Source organism: Schistocerca americana, chromosome X, assembly GCF_021461395.2.
Source record: "Schistocerca americana isolate TAMUIC-IGC-003095 chromosome X, iqSchAmer2.1, whole genome shotgun sequence".
NCBI classification, from domain to species: Eukaryota; Metazoa; Arthropoda; class Insecta; order Orthoptera; family Acrididae; genus Schistocerca; species Schistocerca americana.
The window spans coordinates 166,673,350-166,691,704 of record NC_060130.1 but is presented as its reverse complement, the minus strand read 5'-3'; the positions used below and the strand labels follow the sequence as shown (position 1 = coordinate 166,691,704).

The 18,355-nt window shown below is 37.6% G+C and overlaps 1 protein-coding gene across 1 annotated transcript in view; it reads left to right on the top strand.

Moving 5' to 3' along the window:
• The window catches only part of LOC124555114 (unconventional myosin-Va), a 345,650-nt gene that overhangs the window by 304,928 nt on the left and 22,367 nt on the right, over nucleotides 1-18,355 (top strand). The window contains exons 18-26 of the mRNA XM_047128917.1: nucleotides 51-369; nucleotides 2,760-3,013; nucleotides 5,575-5,724; nucleotides 6,386-6,482; nucleotides 6,946-7,135; nucleotides 7,217-7,415; nucleotides 12,308-12,401; nucleotides 12,562-12,744; nucleotides 12,846-13,195. Of these exons, the coding sequence (XP_046984873.1) occupies nucleotides 51-369; nucleotides 2,760-3,013; nucleotides 5,575-5,724; nucleotides 6,386-6,482; nucleotides 6,946-7,135; nucleotides 7,217-7,415; nucleotides 12,308-12,401; nucleotides 12,562-12,744; nucleotides 12,846-13,195 (1,836 nt within the window). The remainder of the gene's footprint in view (nucleotides 1-50; nucleotides 370-2,759; nucleotides 3,014-5,574; nucleotides 5,725-6,385; nucleotides 6,483-6,945; nucleotides 7,136-7,216; nucleotides 7,416-12,307; nucleotides 12,402-12,561; nucleotides 12,745-12,845; nucleotides 13,196-18,355) is intronic.

The following is an 18,355-nucleotide window of genomic DNA, read 5'->3' as shown; positions in this document are numbered from 1 at the left end:
AGACAAAACAATTTATTACTGAAAATTATTTATTAATAATTTGTTTGCAGGTTAAAGAAAACAATGCTTTGAAGCTGGCTCAGACAGAATTGCTCGAGCTGAAACCAAAATTTGATGCTTTGAGAGTTGTGGAGACAGAGAAAAAACAGATGGTTGCTTTGTTGACCAAAAAGGATGAAGACTTGGAAACTCTGAAAAAGTCACTTGAAAATGAGAGAGATGAAAAAATGGATTTAATTAATGAAAAGGAACGGTCTGAAAAAGAAAGAGCAGAGGAAGTTGAAAGAATTAACAAAGAAAACCTTAGATTAAAATCTGAGCTTGATGAGTTAAATGAGAGGATAAAATCTAATCAAATTGGTGCAGAAGGTAAACCAGTACCCATTAAAAAGTTACATCATTCATAGATAGCAAAGTGTTATGTATTTTATTTTCTTGGCTTTTAATTGATTGAAATTCAAAATAATATGAATGAAGTAAATTTTGTAGATTTATAATAGTGACATACAGCTTACAGAGTAGATAACTTACTTGTGATCAACAACACTCAGTACCTCTTTACTATTGTTTATCACCCTCCTACATTTGCTCCACACTGCCTCCTCCCTCTCTCTTTTTTTTTTTCTCTGTCTCTCTGTCCATGCTGCCTCCTGTCCCCCCTCTGGAGAACCCCTCTCCAATGGACATCGCTAATCAGCAGCTAATTTAGTTTGCATGTGTACTGTAGAAAGTCGTGCTCCATTTCTTAAGTATGCTTATTATGACATACGAAGTGCTGTGTTCTGAAGTGTGCTACTGTGTTAATTTACAAGAATAGTTAGTGTATGAATGCAAAAGTAAATATTTCTTCAGACATGATGGCTTGAAATGCAAAGCGAATCATTTTCCACTTTAATGGAAGGAAAGAGTTACTTCAGTCCAATCACTGCTAATCACTTGCAATAAACAGCAAGTTTGATTGTGTGTAATGTGATAAAAGGAGTAACAAATACTCAATATAGTGCTGTGTCAGAAGTTAACTGTTCCATTGCATCATGTTGAGTGTTAGTTGCCACTTTTATTATTATGAAAATGTGACATGCTGTTACTTGCTTCTGTGTGTTCTTGATGAAGTAATACTGTGTGTGTGTGTGTGTGTGTGTGTGTGTGTGTGTGTTAGGAGACAACGTAGGTTTCTATGGTCATAATTATGCATACATGGCTTAAGCGTCCTGTGAACTTTATTAATAATGTTTTAAAAATATGCTGTTGTGTTTGGTAATAGACCCTGTGATGGTATAGTGAAAAGGAAGTTTTTACATTGCCAGTGCCAGTCAATGTTTTGGCTGGTATACTGGTATCATCGTAGTCATAAACTCCTTAAAAATTAAGTTTTCTTAAATGGCTAAAATATTTCCAGATCAATCTCTCTCTCTACTAATAACAATTGAAAATAGTTTCATCATCTTACACAGTAGTGCTGGTAAGATAATTTTGGAGAAATGTTAATTCAGTGATTCATCCTCACACTACTTGTATAACCTCAGCGAACAGTTAGGTTATTTACATTGTTATTTTGTATACTGCAGAATGATGTATTTGAACAAACAAAATAATGTGTTCAAACACATTCACATAAATTTGACCAGGAATGACATACAATTTATAGGACTATGCACAAATACCCTTTGGGTTAAAATTTATTTTTCCGTTATTTCATGGAGAGTGGCCGCAAAATATTATTGATGATGGTTATTTTTCTCAGTGGGGACTTTATGCATGGAGTTCTTTGTTGCTGCTTACAGGAAGTAGACTACACGTGGACATTCAGTTACCTTCTCCCTTCCATTTGTTCCATGCTTGTCTCTAACAACTCAAAAAGGACACAAGTCACTGGAATGTTATGTAGTAGAGCATATGGGATTTCCAACACTCATTACCTGAATATGGGTTCCTAGCTTTAAATAATACTGGATATATTGATATGTTTCCTTCAGTCATTTTCTCTGCGTGTTTAGAGTTCTGTTTGGTAGTGAATGTCACTGTATTCTCAGACCAACTTTCATATTGACGAGGATTAATTCACGTGAATTCATTGCATTATTGTAAGATCATTGTTACTACAGAAGAAAAGCTCACAGATGCTAAATATAATCATTATTGCAACAATTCACTCTGACACTCAAATGTAAAAAATTGCACAGAAATACTAGTGATCAAACTACCTCACTTAAAACAGTCATGGAGCATGACAGTGAGAGATTCTTTCATCTCTTCTGTTGTCACAAATTGTTGAATCTTGAACCAACAGTCCTGAAAGAGTGATGCTGGACACAACTTACTACAGAACTTCACTCTGGCATAATGTTTTTCATCACTGAATTTGCAAGATTCAAAGTTGATAAGAATGTACATGCATTCCATTTTAAAAATTCCTTTGCATATAAGAGTGGCACTTTCATCTATACAAAATAAACCTTCAAATTATGCATTTATTACATGCTCATAGTTTAGCTTAAATTTATTGGAGTGATTGATGTTTGTATGTATTAGTCCAGGTCACTGCAGAGCTATGTACTTGACTTCATTGTCAATCATATTTCTATTCCAAACAATGCTTCCTTTCCATGCTACCTATATTTTATTAAAACTAGTATTTTATGCATGGTAAAATACAAACAGTTTCTCATGGATATATTGTAGTTGATTTTCTACTTAACTTACTAACCCAAATGCTAAATATTTTAATATTACATGATAGTTCGCTTCAATTTTAATAGAGAATCTACGGGCACGTGTTGAGCAAGAAAAGCTGATGCTGATCCGTGAGCATGATCAGGATAGAGATGCTTATCAAAAGCTACTGGCAGAGTACAACCTACTGGAACAACGGAATGAAAGCCTGGAGAACGAACTGTCTCGTCTGCAATGGAGTGGGTCTTCTAAAAGTAATCATCAGCGTTCTTTTTCTGATGCAAGCACTGTTAGCGCACAGGATACAACTGCAAGTGATGTATCTGAGCTTGGAGAAGATGTAAGTATTCATTCATTTATTATTCCCATTATGTTTGTCTTTTGTGTGCAATGCACATATGTTATGGGATATGCCTGTAGGTGAGAAGTATTTCTGAAGTGATCCAGAAACAGTTGGTTACTTGCACAAATGATCAAATCCTGTCCTCACATGAATTTCTAATTCAAAATAATGGTTAAAAGTGCTGGTGACTCAAGCATGGATACTAAAAGGGAGAATTGAATTCCAGCAAATATATATATATATATATATATATATATATATATATCTAAAAAGAAAGAAGATGAAACTTACCAAACAAAAGCGCTGGCAGGTCGATAGACACACTAACAAACACAAACATACACACAAAATTCTAGCTTTCGCAACCAATGGTTGCCTCGTCAGGAAAGAGGGAAGGAGAAGGAAAGACAAAAGGATATGGGTTTTAAGGGAGAGGGTAAGGAGTCATTCCAATCCCGGGAGCGGAAAGACTTACCTTAGGGGGAAAAAAGGACAGGTATACACTCGCACACACACACATATCCATCCACACATACACAGACACAAGCAGACATTTGTAAAGGCAAAGAGTTTGGGCAGAGATGTCAGTGGAATGTTTCCCTCTATTTTTTTATATATATCCTTGCCGGACAAAGAGAGGCAGTAACACCATGGAATCACTGTAAGTTTTAATATATTCAGAGGTTGAGCAAAAGCTCATAAAAAAAAATAGACGGAAATACAATCCTGATACTGAGATGGTTTAAAATTGCAGGAATTTTATGCTTGGGGAAACAACTCCTTCCAGCCTTCAGTAGATATTTCTTATTCACGAACTGAAGTACTCTTGCTATAATAACTGGAAGTAGTGTATATAAAGTTGACAGTAGTATGAAACTCATAACCACTCACCAGGTTGAAGTAATAGTGAGCTGTGGACAGGCACACCAAAATAGGAAAAAATCTCTGTTACTATCAGTTCGTAAAAAGTTAAAAAGTGTGCAACGTAAGTAGAATTTCGAGAAGCATCCTATAACCAATGAAAGACAATGCCACAGGATATTTAGCTAATCGTAAGTGTTCTGATTGGTATAGCTTCTCTTGTAGCAAAAATCTACAAATGAATCAATTATTTATTTTTATATTAATGTACATACTGTGGCCTTTATATAATATTACATTAATTCCTAGTAAATAATGTCCCTGATAAAGTGCATACAGAACTCCATTTCTCAAGTCATTGCAAGAATTGTTGACTGCTTACAGCTTCCAGAAAAATTGTGTTAATATATAATTTCAGAAATGTTTATGTAGTAGAAGTTTATTTTCTCATTACATACAATTTCAAGCCATTGACTTAAAAGTGCAGGAGGAACTGAAACCATAACAGAACCATCTCTGACCAAAAATACACTGTCTTCTGTATGAAGACACATTAGACCATCAGGGCACCGAACATGTTATGTCATTTAAAAAGAAACAAAATTGCAATTCATCAGACCACACTACATGCCCCCTGTCAACTACTGTCCAGTTTCTGTTGTTTGGCCCCTTAAAGTTTGCCAGATGTGTCTCACTTTGATGTACCACACTACAAATGTCAATTGCATGTGATTCCCTTAACAGTGTTAGCTAAGAAACTGATTGAGACACACCTGCATTTACCGATAGTTGCAGTTCATGTCAGCTTTGATAGTTGCAATACATGTTGGGTTTGAAATCGATTGTCATCGGCAAGGCATGACACTCACCTTATGTTTCTATTTGTTAGAATCTGTTCCTATTAGTTAGAATCATTTTACGACTATTGTTCTTACACCATCTTAAACAGCTGCAAGTGTTATAAGATTTCTTGTAGGCATTTTGGAAAGTCCTTGCTGGTACACTAACAAATGGGGCTACTTCATTCCTGGTTTGCTCAGAGATATGTCCAAACACAATAGCTTCCTTCTGCTGGTCTATGGTGGTTTCACATTGACCACATATTACTGTACTGATTCCACAGAACTGACACACACACACACACACACACACACACACACACACACACACACACACACACACACCACTTCATTTGTCTTCTGCCTCCAGTGGGAGTCACTTGAGCTCTTGGTGCCAGATGCCAGTTACATGCCATTTACACTACACGAGAGCAATGAGTGTGCTTTTCTAGTGTGGGGAGTGGAGGTGACTTATACTTTGATGAACTCCTTATTCTCATATTCTTCTGGAAACTTCCACAGTTCACAAGCATATTTTGCAGGTAGGACAAGGCATTAATTGTGGTTCTTACGTATATATTTACACACGAGTAATTGGGTTCGAATTCACCTGCTGTACCTGTCAACTTTAATTTCTATTTTTATGTATCAATGGAAACAAAATACACTATTCCAGATAAATCTCAAACCAGTTTCAAACTCAACATTTTGCTAATAGGCAATATTCCTAAAATGAGGCCTTACATCTCAGAAAGATGATACGTGGAGGTAAAACCATACTGCCAAGGAAGCTTTATTACTGGCGCATGTACTTCGGCAATAGTTGCTAATGCTTTTCCTTGTTGCATTTGTTTTCAGATTGAAGGTGTTCAACTAGTTCTCAAGCTCCAGCAGAAGGTAAAAGAACTGGAAAAGGAACGTAACAAGTTGCAGAAACAAGTAGAAGAGTTCCTTGATAAACAAGACAAGCCACGTGATGATGAAGCATTTTCACATGATCGTTTTCGAGTAAGACTTGAAGTGATGATTAAACTTTCTAATCAATATATAAAAGTTAAATCAGTTTGCTGTGATAGTATATTTGACTTTCATGCTTAAAATAATGTTGATTAAGGAATTATTTTTCCATTTCTTTGTTCAGAATCTATTTTTGTATGTGTGAGAGACAGATTTATGCATTTATATTAAATGATTGCTTGAAACCTAATAAAAGAAACACTTTGCAGCATGGGTACTGTGCAGCTTTCATCAATGTGATGGTTATTTTTTTACTGCTGTTGGCATAAGTTGCTAGTATTAATTTTCTTGTCTTCATTCAAACTTTTTACCTGACCAGTTTGGGCAATAACAATCATTTGTGGCTAGCTAACACCCCCCCCACACACACACATATTACAAATTTTATAACATAATATCTTGAGTGTAAATAATATATTAGAAGAGTACAAACTTTCTCATAAAACGTTCTTAGAGCTGATACAGAAAATCGGTATTCAAAAGCGTCATCTATGTGGTCTTCTATTATAATTTACTGGGAAACAGCTTTTTATGGGCTAAGAACATAAACTGACATTATTCAGTTTAGTTTTATTAAAAGTATCCACTAAGTTTTAAATACTGTTGTCTCCGAGACAGTGTTTTTATGTCACCTTTGATATTTAAATTTCAGTTACAACAACTGGAAGTGGAGTATTCAAGATTACGTGCAAATTTGGCTAAAATGCAAATAGCTGTAGCTGAGGGATCAGGACAAGAAGAATTTTTAAGTAAGTTGAAGTTGTTGCTTCTTGATCACAGTAGTGATCTTTGTTATTTTTTCTTTTTTATTGTCTCTTTCAAGTGCAAAAGTCCATTGTTTTCAGTGTAAAACTAACAGTTCATGTTTTGTGTTGGCTCCATACACACTCCATTAATGGAAATATTGTGTAAGTGCATGTTTATGCAAGTACTGCCAGTTCTGGACAAAAATAATTATTATAGCAGGTTGCATGCCAAAGGCATAGAATTGCTGAAATATTAAAATGGTGATAATGGTTGAGAATGTATTTCCAATGTGTGTCTTAAGTTTGCTGTGTTATCAAGTACTTTAGACAAAAACTTGATCTTTCCAGAAGACTGCTTAACAAACATTGCATTAGATTTTCTTCGTGACTGTTGTTATGCTACTGCATTTGACTGAGTGTCAGTTTCATTTATGTCTGATATTACCACAAATTTCTTCTCATTCAGGAGAATACAATGAGCTGCAACTTGATTTTGACAGACAGCGGGAGGAAAATATACAGTTACATAGTGTTCTAGCAAAACAAACCCAAGGTTTGAAAAATGTAGCTAGTAACAACTATGGAAGTCATGTTGACTTAATAAATGAGGATGGGGAGTTAGTAATGGCATTTGAAGCACAAAAGAAGATAAACAGGTGAGTGCAGAAATTTAGTTATCTTATTTTGGTTAATTACAGCTGGGAATCATTAACTCTTTAAATTGTTAATTCATATAGGCAGCTGGAAGATGAACTGCAACAAGAAAAAAATAGGTGGCAAGTAGAAAGAGAAGAACTTCAGCAAGAAAATGAGAAACTCAGAGAGGAGAATGATAATCAGCGCAAGCTTTTGTCTATGAGCTTAACTAAAAGTCCACAAACTCAAACTGAGGCTTTTATGCAACATGAAATTAGAAGACTGACTTCAGAAAACTTGGTAAGTATTAATTGAGATCATACTCAATTTTAACACACTATATTACAAACCAGATGACATTTGCCCGATGTTTTGGGAGTAAACAAACGTACATGAAGAGCTGATAATGTGGACTATTGTAATTGGGAAGGGAAACAGTGTACTCCAAAAGCTTTTTTCTCATTGGTAAAAACATACATCAGGAGAATGCATTTAGAATTGGGGCCAAGTCAGCAGTGATGGTTGTAGTTTATTGTGGTCTCTTTCACCGTTAATAGTTACCCTACTTTCTGCAATGTTTCCAGTTAGTTGCAGTTGTTCCCTTACTTAATGCTGAACTTCGGGGCTGGGCACAAATACCATGCTGCTTTCTTGATTGGGTAATAGTGGATAGGGTTTGCCATTTTCATCTTCCAGCCAAGTAATGAAGTGTCAACTTCATTTTTTGTCATGTTGATGACTGTGGGGACTGCTTTTGGAGTGCAGTCTTTCCTGTTGTAGCAGATGAGTGCGGTACGAATGTAAACTGACGCTACACATACCTCACTCTATGAATGACAGCCAGAAAGACATGTCATCAAGCTCAACATTCCTATTTGTTCGATAGATAACCAACAATATTACATGCCCTGACTCAATGATGTACTAGAGAGATAGTGCCCCATCTCTCTCTCTCTCTCTCTCTCTCTCTCTCTCTCTCTCTCCCTCCCTCCCTCCCTCCCTCCCTCCCTCCCTCCCTCCATTCAAAATCAATTGAGAAATACTCACTCAGACATTATTCCCAAATTTCCACGAAAAGAAATGTAATTTACCTTGCCAAGTCTGTCGTGTTCACTAAAACACTGATGTTCACCTGTCTACTACCTCAGCAACCTGATGTAAGCTGTCTACATATCAAATGCACATTCACCTAAATACAACACTCACCTAGAACACCAGAAAGTTCAAATGAAAATTCATGCCCACACAGGAAACGCAATTTCAGAATCTCGAAATGTTTTGTACTGCAGATAACTCAGTTTATTATGAAGGATCACTTCCCAATCTCTGAAATCCACTGTGAAAACACCAAGGTCATAAAATACTAGCTGCACCTGTGACGTCTGTTGGCTGACTCCTTGATTTTGCAAGCTCCAGACCACTCTGTACAATTACTGAACATCCAGTCCTTCAGTTTAATCCAAATACGAAGCATAAAGTGGGGAAATTACTCATAATTAAAACTGACTTATTAGGCTCAGACTGCCATCAATTTAGAAAGATTAGAGAAGTCGTAAAAATACAGCAAATGAAGCAGGTGGAAAGCAATACAAACATCTAAAATGTGAGATTGACAAGAAGTAAAAAATGGCGAGGCAGGAATGACAAGAGGACAAATGTAAGGATATAGAAGCACTAGGGGAATGAAAGACACCACCTACAGGAAAAGTAAAGAGGCCTGGGGAGAAAAGAGAAGTAGCTGTATGAATATCAAGTGTTCAGATGGGAAACCAGTATTAAGGAAAGAAGGGAAAGCTGAAAGGTGGAAGTATATACAGGGGATATATGAGGGAAGTGAACTTTAAGGCAATATTATGGAAATGGAAGAGGACATAGATGAAGATGGGACAGGAGATATTATGACATTCCCTCAGAACTACTGACGGCCTTAGGAGAGCAAACCATGATAAAATTGCAAGATCTTTGAGATAGGTGAAGTACCCCCAGACTTCAAGAAGAAAGTAATAATTTCAATCCCAAAAAAGCAGGTGGTTACAGATGTCGATGTTACTGTACTACCAGTTTAATAAATCATGACTTTAAAATACTAAAATGAACTGTTTACAGGAGAATGGAAAAACTGGCAGAAGCTGACCTTAGGGAAGATCAATTGTGATTCCAAAGAAATGTAGGAAGATCCAGTGCATACTGACACTAAGACTTCTCTTAGAAGATGAGTTAAGGAAAGGCAAACATGTGTTCTAGCTTTTGTAGACTTAGAGAAATGTTTTTAACAATATTGACTTGAATACTCTCTTTGAAATTCTGAAGGTAGCAGTGATATAAAGTAAGGAAGCGAAAGGCTATTTACAACCTGTACAGAAACCAGTCACTAGTTACAGAAGTTGAGGGGGCATGAAAGGGTAGCAATGGCTGAGAAGGGAATGAGAGACAGTTGTAGCCTATTCCTAGTGTTCAGTCTGTACATTGAGCAAGCAGTAAAGGAGATGATAGAAAAATTTGAAGCTTAGGGAGAAGAAATAAAAACTTGCAGGCTTGCCAGTGACATTGTAATTCTGTCAGAGATAGCAAAGGACTTTGGAGGATACAAGATGGACATCAACAAAAGTAAGACAAGGGTAATGGAATGTAGTCGAATTAAGTCAGGCAATGCAGAAGGAATCAGTGTAGAAACAAGACACTAACAGCAGAAGACGAGTTCTGCTATTTGGACAGTAAAATAAATGATGACCAAAGTAGAGAGGATATAAAATGTAGACAGGAAATGCAAAGAAAAGTGTTTCTGAAGAAGAGAAATTTGTTAACATCGAATATAGATTAAAGTGCCGGGAAGCTTTTTCTGAAGGTATTTGTCTGGAGTGTTGCCATGTAAATAGGTGAAATGTAGACAGTGAACAATTTAGACAAGAAGAGAATAAAATCTTTTCAAATGTGGCGCTAGAGAATAACTCTGAAGGTTAGATGGATTGATCATTCTGAAGATTAGATGGATTTACTGCATAGCTAATGAGGAGATACTGAATAGAATTGGGGAGAGATGAAATTTGTTGCACAACTTGACTAAAAGAAGGGATTGGTTGATAGGACACATTCTTAGACATAAAGGGATAACCAATTTAAGTACTGGATGCATGCATATGGTGGAGGGGTTAAAAATTCTAGAGGCAGTGTAAGAGATGAGTACAGTTCACAGGCTCAAAAGGCTGTAGTTTATAGTAGTTACTCGGAGATGAAGAGGCTTGCACAGGGTAGAGTAACATGGGGAGCTGCATCAAACCAGCCCTCAGATTGATGATGACGACAGGGGATGACCGGCCCATCATCTTCAGGCTGAATGAAAACCCTCTTCCCCTTGCAGCCGGAAACTGATAGAGGTGACTAAAATAGTGAACAGGGCTAGCATACATGGGTGCCCAGTAAATGATTTGTTTGCAGGTTGAGAAATTGCACTGCATGTTTAACCAGTCTCATAATAATTCCAAATAATGCATTCTCATCTGCATTCCTGTGTTAGTAGTGTTCTTGTCTGAAGTGTAGAGCTCACTGAAACTGGTCCTGAATAAACGTTAATGGGTATTTTGCAGAATGTGACAGTATCATATTTCGTGAATGTACCAGCTAGTGAATTACCAGTACATTTTCTGTTAGGTCAACAGCTACTAGAGGTGAAGTGTTCTTCACACAGAAATTAAATGCTGAAGTGAAAAATGTAATTTTTAACAAATCAATTAATGGTTTCAGTTCTTACACAGACAGTGGAAGCTACACATGGTACAAAAATTATCATTAATTGTAGCTTGGTTATGGACAGTTTTGATTTATAACACAGTATTTCCAGTCCTGTGTGTTGCAGAGGAGTTGGTGTGTTGGGTTGCTTACTGATCATAGATTCAATTGGCTGTCATTCACATTGTCTCAAGCTGCAGCTCATTGAGAAAATTTAGCTGTTGCTGTGACCAATTCTACACATTTAGATTGTCATAGTTTAAACACAGTTACACCATAAATTATCCAATTTGTTCCTTCTTTGTAACAAAGTTTCTCATAGTGAATAAGCAGTACATTGCTGTGGTATGGAGGCAGATTGCTTTCATCCATTATGGAACTGACTGCTTCATCTCTTTCTTACTATATGGTATGCATTCTACAGTTTTCATCATTAAAAAAAACGCTGTCAGCCTTGGGCCTGTCACTTAACCACAGATATTATACTAATTATGCAATAAGAAACAGAGTAAGTGAAGCCAGAAATGTTAAACCTTGGTATTCCTTCTGCACTTTGTTTATTGAATGCTGCTTTTCAGTCTACTCTTGGGTATGTCTAGAGTTTACCCTCTTTCATCTGGTTATAGGATTGTAAACGCGGTGATCACTTTCTGTGGCTTTGTGACCTGTTTGATATCTCCTTGGACTATGAAGTAACTGGTTTGATAAATGCTAGTGAACTGTACTTGGCTTCTTGTCTTTTGCTAAACTGCAGCCTGTGTATGTAGACCATTAAGAACAAATGATTTTTTTGTTAAGACATAAGTATAAGGTTCCATTGTCAGAGAAGAAATGAATATATCTGAAGACTATGTTGGAACGACGTACATAGCTAGAACTTCTTTTCTCTGTGACGATATGAACTCGCTTTCATGATACCTTCTCTGTAGATGATAAAGAACCTGACAAATATCCTACATGTTTCCAGAATGAGATTTTCACTCTGCAGCGAAGTGTGCAATGATATGAAACTTCCTGGCAGATTAAAACTGTGTGCTGGACCGAGACTCGAACTCGAGCTCGAGTCTGGGTCCGGCGCACAGTTTTAATCTGCCAGGAAGTTTCATCCTACAAGTTTTTTTTAACCTGCCACCAATGCTCCTGGATTTTTTAAATATAAATCTGTTAGCGGTTTCAGTGTTGGACAAACTGATAAAATTTGTAGTGCAACCATTTCTTCAGCAGTTGCATAATAATCAATCCCATTTCTTATCATTTCATGTGATGTTTCTCAAGTCAGTACATGCGAATACAGATTTGTTTACTGGTACTCGTGTAACAATGCTGAACTGAACTAATATGTGTGACGAAGTCTAGATAGATATTGATTTTTACCACAGACAGTGCAAATGGCAAAATAAATGTTGTGTTAGACTGTTTCCTTGTCTATCTTAATTATTTCTAATTCTGTTGTGTAAAAATTACAGGACCTGCAAGAGAAACTAGATTTAGCGAAAGAGGAACTGCGACAATGTAAGAAGAACTTAAAGCTGCAAACTAAGGCACTGAAGGATGCAGGTTGTAAGTATATTCGTGTGTGTGTGTGTGTGTGTGTGTGTGTGTGTGTGTGTGTGTGTGTGTGTGTGTGTGTGTGTGTGTGTTTGTGCGCGCACTTTTGTTTGTTTTTCAATGCAGTGATTGTGGTTATCCCCTTAAGAAAGAGTATAATTTTTGTTCATAGTGCTACCAAATGAATTGGATAATAGTACTGAAACAGCTGAAAGCGCAACAGAGAAAACTCTAGTGAAGAGCCAAGATCAAAGGAATAACATAAGAGTGACAAGAAAGAAGGAAAGTCATTACCAAGGCATGTTTGAGTTTCGCAAAGAGGATGTTCAGCATATCGTTAGGCACCTGATATTTGGTCAGTACACACATTTGAATATTTTTGTGTAATGTTCACTGATACTTTTTCTATGTTGATTGTTTGTATTGTTTCTGAATTTTCTATTCTTATAATTGCAGAGTTAAAGCCACGTATTGCTGTAACACTGTTACCAGGATTGCCTGCATACATTTTATTCATGTGCATTAGGCACACAGATTGTACAAATGATGATGAGAAAGTACGATCACTGCTGACTGCAACTATCAACACCATCAAGAAAGTAACTAAGAAAAGACATGATGATATGGATACAACAGTTTTGTGGCTGTCAAACACTCTGAGACTTCTGCATAATTTGAAACAGTATAGTGGAGACAAAACATTCCAGACCGAAAACACACCAAGACAGAATGAACAGTGTCTAAGGAATTTTGATCTGTCTGAATACAGACAAGTTCTTTCAGATATAGCTGTAGGAATCTATCAGGTATGCCTAATATTTACTGTATCTCTGCAAGTGTTCTTCAAACAATGGGTTTCAGATAGTGATCTGTTTGATTAGTGTAATCGGTAGAAAATGTGAGAGACCTACCTACATTTTCCATCGACTCTTCACAGTTTGTCTCTTTCACCAGCTGGTGGTCTGGTAGTCACTGTTACTTCTCTTTGCTCTATTATCCTAAGTGTAATTCTCCCTTCGTGTAAGTCACCATTAATCGCCGATAATTACTCCTCAACAGCGCCCTTACCCACCTTAATTGCCACTTTCCACATCGTCAAGGAGAAGAAGAAGTAATCAGCTGAGTTATCTGGTTCTCAAGAACAACAAGAAGAGAACTTGTGCTACCCTAAATGTGTGGACATGAACTTACACAAAACCTTCAGATAAATCTGCAGAAAGTTGTGATAGTGAAGATATTACAAACATGCAGGTTTCCATGAAGTCTTTTTGCTGATTTTCCTGTATCAATTTGTTGCCGACTACAGAAGAACCGCCAGTTCTATCATCACGAATATTTGCTCATAAACGTTTATACAAAATCTACCTCTGATGCACACCATCTTTCTGCATCACATGCAGTCCCTGTACAGAAAAAAAATTGTGATAAATGTCAACAAATTTGAAATATTTTTGCCAATAAAAACTGTATGATGGCATGGATTTCACATTTGGCACAATTTCAAATTACAATTCTGTTTTGAACACCTGCTGTAGGTTATCAACAATAATGTGGTAGTTAGGAGCGGTGGTGCTGGGTTGAGAGGCATGCAAAACAACATTCAAGCGACATCTTTATTACATATTAAGATAGTTAATCCGAATCATATCCAAACCAAAGGCAAGCCCTCAGTGAATATTTGTAATTAGTTATCACGAATTATAACAACCTCAACATGCAACCATTAAAAAGCAAATACTGAATAGCATATTTGTTCATAAATGTAAAAACTTCAGAAATTTTAGCTCATATTAAAGTAACATCCCTTTAAAACAGTCATGCATGATTTTAAATCCATTTTCACCCTTGCACATCATCAACCCTGAACAATACTAACCAGAGGTTTAAAAGAAATAAAACGTAGTCCAAATGGGCCACCTCATAATAAGCAGCAATAAAGAAGGCTGTGGATTACCACAAAGTCCCGTGGCAAGAACACAAAGGACTGGTATTCGTTCGGCAGTGTTAACTATGACTCCTGGTCTGTAATGAATAGAAAGCATGTGTACATATTAAGAAGAACACAATTGCACGTAACCCAGTCAATGGCACCTGTGCAAGTGTATATTATGGTCCAGATGATGGCATAACTCACTTCGACCACCTTTTAACCCTGTTTACAGGATGCTCATAACTGAATTAAACTGCCAGACAAGAAGTTATGTTCCTAGAGCTCTGCAGTGAGAGATTTCATTCTATATAATGAAACTCCCCTTCGTACAAGCTAAACTGAGTCAATTCTGACCCAAGGTAAAGTGCCAGCACAAAATCCAGTGGATGAGTTTAGTTAGTTGGCAGCTCGAGGCATGTAGCACACTAAACATACACAACACCACTGTGATGACAAATCATGTCTCCTAATTGATGGCTTCACAGGGAAGAATTCATTCGGACTACCACTCTGTCAAAGCCAGGTCTACAGTGCTCCCACAGCTGCAGTGAGCATTCATACCTCCTTGGCAGAATGCATAGGATACGCCAGAGCCAATTGGCGGGTGTTAAAAATGCCAAAATGATGTGAGGGAATGGAAGTGCCACAGAGAAGATATGTGGCTTGCTAACTATCACACTTCTGAGTACACTGACCTACATTATTAGTGTATATAGTGAAACCAGTTGAAAGTTACATGATTTTGCTTGAAATTTTATCATGTCACTTCTACATTCAACCGGAATTAGGTAGTCCTGAAAACTACTTCACTTCTGAGAAAGGCATGTACTAATCATGTATCATATCATGTATTATTGCAAATCTCAGTAGTGAGTAACTATTACAAGCAGTGAATGTGGTTTTGCTCCAGTGCTCTGCATAGATAATAATTTTGTGTGGCTAATGTGGAATTTGAATCGTGTGTCATTTCTGACGACTTCTCTCATCATTGAGAGGTGAAGGCTAAGTGAAAATGCATATTGAAATATCAGAGTTCTGACCAGGATTTGATCCTGTAGCCTCTTGGTTTCCAGTCAAGTGCTTTACTGCTAGACAACAAGGCCTAACTTGCTATCTGTCACGGAGTCTAATTGGAAATGATGTTTAGAATGGGTCTGAGGGCCTATTGGTTCCTTGAGAGATCACATTTATCATTTGAAGCCTCTTTTATTTCTATGCCTCTGGTCTTCTTCATTACAATAAATTCAACTCTGATAGATATATTCATGAAAATACACATTGGTCTGGACACCAGAAAACAGTCCCTTCTGAAGAACATGTTTCATATATGGAGAATATTTGAAGAGGCTACATGTGGCTACAGAACAAAAAAGTTAAATATGCATGTTGAATTATCTTGGCATTCATCTCTAAAGCTGTATTGAATGTTTGTCTGCAAGGATTGCAAGGTGTTATTTTCAGTAAAGTTTGCAGTTATTAAATATTGTACTGATCATACTGGGCAATTTAGATGTATAGAATGCTGAGCGATGTGTTAACAGATGCATGATACCTTTAATTCTTTTTCTTGCAGCTCAAAATAGACTTTCGATATTTAAACTGGTTTCAGAACATGGCTGTAGCTATTTACCCAGGCGCAAGTGATAGACACACATTTGGATCTGCATCAGATAATGTGAAGAAAGCAAAGTGTGTTCATAAAAGAATGATGTGCACTTTCTTTCATGAATTTGTCTTATCAGTAAAAATATGGTTGGTCAGACAGTAATTGAAGTTTTAAAAGCTAGTTTGTGCATTTCTAAACTGCTCAGAAGAGGGGTATACAGTTTACTATATAAAACTTGAAAGACCGTTGGAGGAGCAGAAATAGCAGGTTTCCATGTGATCTTGTTTTATCACAACAAAGTGCCTGCTTCCACAGCAGCTAAAATGCACATATTTGCACAAGGACTTCTAAATATAAAAAAAATCTCCATTTTAGCCTTAAAGCTCATACTGGATCTAATGTAATCTTTTCTTTTTTCACTGAAAGTGGAGAAAGATAACCTAAATAACAGTTTTCAGTGAGGTATATGATAGAGCCATCACTGTGTGTTTTGCGAGGCTGTACAAGTGCAACAAACAAAAGAAGGACCAAGTGGGGTGGCGCAGGGGTTAGCACACTGGATTCGCATTAGCGAGGATGATGGTTCAAAGTTGCGTCTGACCATCCCGATTCAGGTTTTCCGTGATTTCCCTAAATCACTTCATGCAGATGCCTTGATGGTCCCTTTAAAAGGGCGAGGCTGACATTGTTTCCTAATTCAAAGGACTGATGACCTCACTGTTTGGTCCCCTCCGGCAAATCGGCCAACTAACCTAAAGAAGGTGCCACACTGCAAATATGAGATAATGAGTGAAATACTGTTATTTATAGATACTCTCTTCATACTTCCATATTACTGGTTGCGACTGAATGTAATCCAGACAGTATACGTACAAACTTATTTAAGGAAAGTGAGAGTTGTGGTCGTGGACGATATACACAGTATTCATTTTGGCCTAAGCCATATTCTAAATCAGCAGTTTATTCTTGGATGTACTGTCATTATGTGATCCATCAGTTAAGTGCTAGAAAATCTGACCTAATTCAACAACGATTTCTTAATGTTTTGTGACACCGAATATACAATGTTACACCAAAAGAACTGTTTTCATTACTTGTTTCATGAAATGATGTGTTTTGGTGAGGGAAGGGAAGGGAAGGGAAGGGGGGAGGTGATGAGAAAAGAAGAGTAGGGAGTGGAAGAAGTTGTATCCCATGTTGCCACACGATTCTCTATAAAACATGATTGACGTATTATTGTAGCTTAGTGGGTAACAGAATGCAAATTGAAGGTTCCATGTTGGTGAAACATCCCTTGGGAGAGGTGGGAAGGATTTTGGACAGAAATGTTAATCATTCCGAGGTATAGTGAATGTTACCCTTGATGGAGGATGTGATTAAAGTGCTAGTCTCCATCCCCAAGAGGTCTTGTGTTCTACATGTGGCTACAGAACAAAGAAACCTCGCAATAGTTGCATCCCATGTAAATTAAATTCTTCTAGTGTATATGCCCTCAACATGTTGCTAATGTGCTATGAGGCTTTTGCATGCTCTTTGACATCATGAGTATAGTGTTTTTGGTGGCAGTCGACAAAGAACTTCATATGAATACAGTGTAATGTGGTCTGGGGTGAGGAGCCACTTCTGTGCAGGGCTAGGTTGTGATGGTGGGTCTTGGTAAGGGTGCAGGCCAATGGTAGCTCAGGAAAACAGTATCAGAAAGTAAAATATTTTATTGAGATTCATGTTAATACACTTGTAGCACTGCAGCACAATATTCACACCCCTCTTTTCACGCATGACACAGATGACTCGTGGCGCGCTGTGGTGACCAACTGTTGGCCAGGAAGTCCACTGTGATTTCTGCACCCAGAATTCCTGATGCACAAAAGCTAGTGCCCCAGTCAGGCACGATGCGGCTGCTCATGGAAGGCACTAGTTGTGCGAAAGCCTGCCATAACTCTTGTAGGGGATGACAGTCTCATGGAGCAGAACTTGCCCCTGTGAGTGAAAGCATGAGGTGTCAGGTTGCCACTACCAGTGTAGCAGGGTGGTGACTGTTCTGTCTGGGTCATGAACTGCTGCCTCCCAGGGCAGGAGTCTGGCTGCTGCTGAAGTGAGCCTGGAGATTACCCACTAGTAAAAGGTGCCAAGTCAAGGGAGGGCAACTTGGTGAACAAATCCATGGCTTCTACAGTGTAGAAGCTGCTTCGACGGTACTGCAAGAGCCCAATCATACCACTGTGATCCCCCCCCCCCCCCCCCCCCAACCCCTGTAGCACACAAACAGTAGTGAGGGTACTGCACATACATCTGCTGTTGAATGTTAGCCAGCTACCTCAACCTTATACACAATTCAATAGAGTTCTCAAAATAACAAGCTTTCAGTACTTATGTGGTAATGTGGTGTGATATACACCATGCGTTTCAGGTTTTTTCTTCCATGAATGG